The sequence below is a fragment of the Eucalyptus grandis genome, chromosome 7 (assembly GCF_016545825.1).
Source record: "Eucalyptus grandis isolate ANBG69807.140 chromosome 7, ASM1654582v1, whole genome shotgun sequence".
NCBI lineage: Eukaryota > Viridiplantae > Streptophyta > Magnoliopsida > Myrtales > Myrtaceae > Eucalyptus > Eucalyptus grandis.
Window position 1 is genome coordinate 21929761 of NC_052618.1, and position 8116 is coordinate 21937876.

Here is an 8116-nt window from a genome sequence, read left to right on the forward strand (position 1 = left end):
TGTTAATGATTTCCAATGTAAAACTTATATCGAGTCATATTGCTATTGCTACAAGAAAAGAAAAGGTAAAAAAAAGAAAAAGAAAGTAAAAGTCACTCCAAACGTATCGAAATAAGTTGAATTTCGAACGCATTACAAGTGTGAGCTTTAATTCAGGCCCATTACATGCGTGAGCGTCCGACGATTAGATTCTTTTATCATCTGTTAACATGGGAAATGAGACTTCGACAAATTCACTCTCTCATTGCCACGTTTAAATCTACTGTAGGGCGGTATCATAGCTAGTGCGGGATATGATATAAACTCTGCCTCACCCATTCTATTAATAAAGAAGTTCACTCTCGTTTCCGCTTTTAGATTTACAGTTTAATAGGAGAGTGTCTGTTAAACAAAGAGATTTAGGTAATAGTAGCCGGCTGATTTCATAGCTGATATGTGTGTGTGTGGATAGGTGTGAGAGGGGGGTGTAATTGGCACCAAAGTGAGAGCAGAAAAGAGAGAGAGAGAGAGAGAGAGAGAGAGAGAATGGCTAGGCAAAAGGCAATGTTAAATTCAAGAAGCCAAGGTATTGAGAAGATGTGGGTGTCCATTTTGGCTGTGCTATTGTCTGCATCAGCTGCTTCATCTCAGTACATAGTGGAGACACTTCCTGGGTTTCCTGGTAGACTTCCTTTTAAGCTTGAAACCGGGTCAGTTTGGAATCTCTCATACCCTCCCTCCCTCCCTCCCTCCCTCCCCGTGACAATGATCTGAAGTAGGTATCCTTAACGTAATGCAATTTGCAACATTTCTTATTTGACTGCGACAAAAATGAGCCAAATTATGACGGTCCACAAATGGAGGGCGCGCGGTGTCACTGTGGCACCATAGATGGAGTAGGTGATCGATTTCTGATAAGTAATTACTCTTCTTTTGAAGGGTAACAGTTCAATAGATGCAATGAGACTGGCCAAGGGAAAATGAATTTTCAATTGATTACTTGTACGTCATAACTGTCGAACGATGTTCACTTTGAATGTTGTAATTTTTCAATTGTTTGAGTGTCATAACTTTTAAATCGATACAAGTGATAGAAATCCAATGTGGCGTGACACTTGTGTGAATTTTAGAAGTCATTGCACTCAAGTGAAACTTTTTTAATAGTCATGGCATTCTTGTGATTGATTGAAAAGTTATCATATGCACTCAAAGGGATAATTGTCCAAAAATTCCTATATCTATTGCACAATAGCCAATTCAATCAAAAAAATTTCAATTGTATCAATTCAGTTCTACACCTTTTAACGATTTGCCAGTTTAGTCATAAACTCTTTTTTGTGTCAATTTAGTACTAAACCTTTTAAAATTTTGTTAACTTAGTCCTAAACCTATAATTCGGATATTTGGCCAGAATAATTACATTGGCAAATTGTCGGGAGGTTTAAGACTAAAATGACAAATCATCAAAAAAATTATGATTAAATTGTCACAATTGAAATGTTTAAGATGAAATTGGCAAATTGTCAAAAGATTTAATATTAAATCGACACAATTGAAATATTTATGATTGAATTAATCTCTGTTCAATAAGTTCATGACTTTTTGGACAACTTTTCCACAATTCAAATAAGTGCCATAGAAAAGCTATGGCACTTATGGCATTTGTATTCGATAAAATAGTGCATATCATATTGGACTTGACTTGAGGATATATGGTTGGTAAAACAACTCTGAGAATCAAAATCTTAGTTATAAGTTCCATAGGCACATTCCATCTTCTTTTTTTCTTTTCTCCTTTTATTTCCATTTCTTTCATCTATTGCTTCCATTGTTGGTGGATAAATATCTGGGAAAATTTCAATTAAGGGCCTAAAGTGGAACCGTTTTCTCAAAAAAAGATCCAAAATGGACATTGTCTCAAACAAGAATCTGAAGTGACCAACTTAGTTTCAAATACGGGCCTCATCTTAAAAGCCAACCAAATCTTATTTGCATCTAGGGGTATTTTCATCTAAAGACTTTTTTCTCCTTCTTTTCTTAATTTATTTTCTCATTCTCTTTCTTTTCTTCATCATCATTGAGCCTTCGCATTTTTCACTCTTTAGATCGCGTTCTCCAAAGTCCATCTCTATCTGCCTTGCCAAATTAGCCATCAATGCCCTTAACCTCATTTGTCATTGCCCTCAACAGCAATTCCAGTACCTTTGTTGAAAGATGGAGGTCAATCCAAGCCCTAGATCGAGCACGAGTGGACCAAGATGTGACACTCAGCTCAATTTGATCCCCACATCTTGTGGTTGTGGTCAAGCACGAAGCATGATGAGATGTAAGCCATTAGCTTGTTGCCCTCGTTGTCGTCGATGCTTGAATTCAAATCGGTGCTCACGCAAGCTATGATCGATCTTAGCGAGGAGAAGCCAGATTGAAGTGCCTAAGCCAAATTTATTAGAGGTTTTTGAGGAATCTCTGTGATACTCATGTGCATTGATTTGTTCAGCGAAATACATGGTTTTGGGAATTTCTAAGCAGTTTTGCACTTTTTTCATCTTGTTATTCTCCCTCAAATCTCTGTAGATAATATTTTAGAGTCAGAGAGGCAAATTTGTTTGAACATGTGTAGACCAGAGTCATTCATCTTTTAGATTGAGTATTGTCTGATTCGAATCGCCATCAAAGGCTAGTATCTTCAATCACGGGTCAGAATTATTCAGCAGTCTTTGAAAATAACCAGTATGCACGATACAATTGGACCCTCTCAAGAAGCCACATATTTCACCTCAATGCAAGCTACGTCCATGAATGTTATGAATAATCCAACCTGGACCCAATAAAACATTCCCAAGAAGCTACGAGTGAAAGTTATCGTGGCATAGGCAATTCTATTGGCGAGGAGAGCATGAAACTGTTACTTTAATTGCCATAATAAGTTTTTACAAGCAAATTGAATAAAAAAAAAAACCCCCCACTTATGGATATTTCTTGATTCTCAAGTTCATTATCGTCATCGGAGAAGGTGAGTGGTGATAAATAACTTAAAAACCGGCTCATGCCGAAATTGATGAGTTCTTGGGTGAGAACGCAAAATTGCATAATGTAGAACATGCGCTTTGAAGTTTGCTGATGGGGAGGCTACAGAACTGAAGCACACAATTTGCAGTTTTGCAAAACTACATGACTTCTCGAATATCTTTTCATTTTCCTCTTTTTCTAAATTGTTCAAATTGTTTTGCACCTGCGCAAGCTCGTGCGTCAGGAGTCGATGCATTTGTCAAGAAGTAGGTGAGCAAGATGAAAAAGAAAGAAAACAAAAACAAAAAGGAAAAAGAAAAAAAGTCTTTAGACGAAAATACCCCTAGCTACAAATAAGATTTGACTGGCTTTCAAGTTGAAACCCTTATTTGTGACTAAATCGATCACTTCGGGCTTGATACAATGTCCACTTTAGGCCATTTTTTTAGAAAATGGTTCCACTTCAAGCTCTTAATTGAAATTTTCCCTAAATATCTCTTACACGCTACCTTCCATTCATTCTTTCATGGCTGCCTACTTACTTTAACCAAACTGACAAACAAAATACCCCATAGTTTCTGCTACATCAATTAAATGATCACCTTTTGGACAAAAACGAAATTGAGTTGTTGCACTTTCTGGCTCTGCATCTTCCAGCTGGATTGTCAAGGAATTGCCGGGTTATCCTGGTTTGCTTCCGTAGTAATGTCACTATACCACAAGTGATATGGGTTTGAAAATGCAGGGATGGATTTGACCATTTAAGTTATCTTAATTGGGTATTTTGGTTGATGCAGTTACATAAGTGTCGGTGAGATCGAGTTCTTCTACTACTTTGTGCAGTCTACTGGGAATCCTGAAGCTGACCCTCTTCTACTTTTCATGAATGGGGGTCCTGGGTGTTCAGGGTTGAATGCCTTCTTGTACCAGATTGGTCAGTTTCTTCTTCCTGTTCTTCATTATCCCTTCTATTGTATTATCATTGTTTAATTACAATGCTGCAAATATCAAGTAAGTGTCAATACACAGTATTTTGATGCAAGCAATATGCAGGTCCACTTAAATTCAATATTGCTGATTACACTGGGGGTCTGCCGTCATTACTCTATGAGCCAGATGCATGGACCAAGGTAAAGTGAGAAGTAATAAATTTGCCATCGATTTTGGATAATTTAACAGATTACTGAACTTTGATTCAATTTAAATCTCGTTGTCTTATTGAGTTCCTACTGACCTTTTTAAACCTCGAAATTACTAGACAGCAAACATTATATTCATAGACGCACTGATAGGCGCCGGTTTCTCCTACACGATGACTGCATCAGGATACAATTGTACGGACTCACTGAATGCTGCACAGATACAGACCTTCTTAAGAAATGTAAGTGAAAAGCTTTTCACAGTTCACAATGGTTGTATCATGATATAGGAAAAAATTGGGTATAAAATGAACGCTAATTTGTATATATGATATAGTGGTTGGCGGCTCATCCAAGTTTTGAAACTAATCCGGTGTTTGTTGGTAGCGATTCTTATGCCGGAATATATACTCCCCTGGTTGCTACAGAAATCCTGCAAGGTAATGAATTCTTTTCTATAAGCCCCATTGAATGGAATTAACATAGACAATTTTGCCTTTCCACATCTATTGATGGACTTTGAAGCAAACGTTTCTTTTTTATTTTCCTTGTTGCAAATTTGCAGGGAATGAAGCTGGACTTAGACCATATGTTCACCTTAGGGTATGAAAAAGCTTGCTCCTCATCTTATTTTTTTCCTTCTTAAATTTGACTTAAACTGTATCTTATGTTAATGTACTGTTCCGCCCTTTGTTGAATTATTCTTAGGGAATGATACTATCATGTCCTCACACGGACACCAATCTTGAAACAAACGCAAGAATTGGCCCTCATTTTAGATGCACTTTATGAGGTAACTGAATAATAGATCATGCGTGAACTCGTTGACACAAGACCGGTTGAGCATATGTGAGTCCTGGGTATGATCAAATTATTTCCTTCATTACAGGCTTTAGAAAGACATTGTGGTGGGAATTTTGTGGAGTCGACAAACGCAAACTGCACAGAGGATCTGGCAACGTGCAATGAGGTTAGAGAATGCGTATCCTTAATGGATTCATATGAAGTAGACGAGTTCTATTTTTCCCTTCAAACTCTTTTCTGGCTTCAAATTGAGTGGTCATAAAGTTTGAGCAGAGATGTTTGGTTTTTTCTGTCTTATTTCCAGCTAACTGAATTGATCAACCCAACAAATGTTCTTGACCCTGTTTGTACTTTCATTTCACCAAAATCGAAAGAGGCTTTCAAATTAGCAGTATCAAACCAAAAGAACCACAGGAGGTCCCTCCAACATTTCACCAAGGATCATCTCGTGTCACTACCGAGACTTCGCGACCATCAGTGCTCAGTCTCTCTCTCTCTCTCTCTCTCTCTCTCTCTCTCTCTCTCTCTCAATCTGTTTTCCAATTCTTCCTTTGAATGTAACAGTATTTCGAATATCTACTCTCCGATATATGGGGTAATTATCCAGGCGTACAAGAAGCTCTTCACGTGCGACCGGTATGTACAAAATTTGCCTATGAACTTCTCGCTCAAATTTATTCCCTCTCGAGAGAACTAACCAAATAGTTGTATTTTACCGTGTCAAATTTCTAGGGAACCGTCAGCGAATTTTTCAGGTGTAATATTTCCTTAGCCTACACCGAGGATGTCACCAGTGTTCTCGATTATCATAAGAATCTCACCAATCTGGGCATGCAAGTTCTAGTTTTCGGGTAAAACTTACTCAAACCAATGATTACAATGTTGTAGAAACATTTTGGCGAATGTGAAATTCAACAAAGAAAAATTACTCCAATCTAGCAGTGATGAGTAACTTGTTCTCTGCAGGGGTGATCATGACATGTTTATGCCGCATAACGGCCTTGAAGAGTGGATAAAATGGCTTGATCTGACGGTTGATATAGATTGGCGACCGTGGTTTTTAGATGGCCAAGTTGCGGGGTAAGCTCAGAAAGCGTTCCGTCTAATGCAAGCTTTTCAGTTGAACTTCCTTTTCCATTGTCCCTTTCTTTTCGTCCTTGATAATATTAGAGCTTCCAATTCCACCATATTTTAATAGGTACACAAGGAACTACGAACACAGCGGATATCGATTGACTTATGCAACAATAGAGGTAAGAACTCAGACTGCAATATGGCCTCTTCCTTCTCCTTGAGTAGTCTTTGGCGTCATAGTACTCTTGTCCCTAACTTAACGTCATTAATACAGGGAGCTGGTCACTCGCCTACAGAATCCAAACGCGGAGAATGTTACAAGATGTTTAACAGATGGATTCATTATCATCCTCTGTAGATCTACGCGTTTAAGAGTGGGTGCTAGAATAAAATTCTGTTCCTAAATTATGAGGAAAACTTTATTCACCAGTTATGGCCAATCAATGTCGAAATGACTTAGTAGACATGTATCGAAACATAAAGTATGCAGTTTTTGTATCAAGTGAAGGAACATGCAATTATTTGTATTGAGAACTTAAACCGGTACTCATCGCTCGGAGACATCTCACACTGATGTCTTTCTTTTAACATGAAAAGGGATTTCTTTTTGGTTGCCTTAAAGTTGAAGGCAGAGCCACAGTCCGATTGACACCAACCCACCACCCCGTGCCCGCCCGCGCCCGCATGCCCCCCGGGCCGGGCTGGGCCGGGGCGCCCTTTTCCGATGAAGTTTTGGGAACCAGATTTGTACGCATCTCAGGAGAAAAATTGACCACAAAAAATCCGCTTGCTAAGGCGTGATTGAGCGGGGCAAACCAGGCTGGTCGATGAGAGAGAACAAACCTAGCAGTAGCTCACTAGAAACAGAACGCGACACTGTTTGATAAACCCGAGTACGTGCACATCACACATCAAACTGCAGCCAAAAGTTAACAAGCCTTTCGGATAAGAATCCCTATACAAATTATAAAAACCCAGCCAAAGCTTCCATCTCTACACTAATTCGAGTGCACAGCGATTTCCTTCCCTTCTCCATGAACTATTGACATCATCATAGACACTTGTAAGGAATCGTGTTTAATTATAAAAAACGATTGTGGACTGCACTCTGCTTCCTTGCCCAACTTCACACAATTCCATCATGACCGCAGCCAAAGATTGTCGTCCAGGCTATTAACACCTAAATTTTGACGATTCATTTAGTCATCCATTATATAGAGAATTAGGGTTCAACCCTCACCAATAAATAAAAACATTAATAATTTGCATTTGCATATTAGGAGCTTGTCATAAGCAGGAAAGCTCTGAGCTTAATTGAATTATCTAGACCAAGTCCATGCGAATATAATACTCAGCAAAACCCACAATCTTCTCCTTATGGCCAATTTTCACATGTGCTATGCACATGTGATGTCCTAATTAGGAAAGATTGTATATCTAGTGGAATGGGGGAGAATAAGTCAATATCTTGATCATGGGGAAACTTAGAAAGCAATACATTGATTTTCCATCTTGATCTCTTTCTTCCCCTTCCCCGCGCCCCCGTCCCCCCAAGAAAAAAAGCCGAAAGCGGAGTGTGCTTCATGTATGTTTATTGAGATCAAATTGCAATAAGCATTGTTGTCAAAATCTACTATGAAGTAAGACAATAACATAATGCTGAACACTGCACAACAACTGCTGTTCCAAGAGATGACCAATTGCATCCCCAAATGGTTGCAAGCTTTCTATAGGAAAGGTCAATTGATTCCTAAATATATGTTTACCAGAGACAGTGAGTTGTGGAGATTTGTTGTACATATTATCATGATGAGGAAGCTCGCCTTACATATACTAAATCTTGGAGCGTGAAGCACCTTATTATTTTGATGGTCTAGTTAAGAGGGTGACCCAAAGCCCCAGTTAATGACCCAAAAATTAAATTACTTTCACATGAGGAAACAAGGAACTAAATTTGTGTCATGCACCTAAACCACATGTACAACTCAATTTCTTAATTACATATTAAGCTGCTCCTTTGGAATGATCACCCAATGGCATATTCTTATGCCTATAGTGAATTGGATGCATGGTGTGTATCTAGGGCCTATGTCTTTTGCCATGTTATTTTT

At 38.5% G+C, this 8116-nt stretch overlaps 1 protein-coding gene across 1 annotated transcript; it reads left to right on the forward strand.

The window, feature by feature from the left end:
* The first annotated feature begins 551 nt into the window (after positions 1-551).
* LOC104455198 (serine carboxypeptidase-like 18) lies at positions 552-6439 on the forward strand. Its single transcript, XM_039317612.1, has 14 exons — positions 552-689; positions 3786-3922; positions 4042-4118; positions 4247-4369; positions 4465-4567; positions 4693-4730; positions 4836-4883; positions 5017-5097; positions 5236-5415; positions 5496-5567; positions 5664-5782; positions 5898-6011; positions 6130-6184; positions 6280-6439. Exons 1-14 carry the CDS (start codon positions 577-579, stop codon positions 6361-6363), a joined length of 1344 nt encoding a protein of 447 aa, XP_039173546.1. The 5' UTR covers positions 552-576; the 3' UTR covers positions 6364-6439.
* The last annotated feature ends 1677 nt before the right edge of the window (positions 6440-8116 follow it).

Coding starts and splice junctions, on each gene's coding strand:
- LOC104455198 (XM_039317612.1), top strand. CDS start 577: ATGTGGGTGTCCATTTTGGCTGTGCTATTGTCTGCATCAGCTGCTTCA. Junction 690..3,785: donor CCTTTTAAGCTTGAAACCGG/GTCAGTTTGGAA, acceptor TGGTTGATGCAG/TTACATAAGTGTCGGTGAGA. Junction 4,568..4,692: donor TGCTACAGAAATCCTGCAAG/GTAATGAATTCT, acceptor GCAAATTTGCAG/GGAATGAAGCTGGACTTAGA.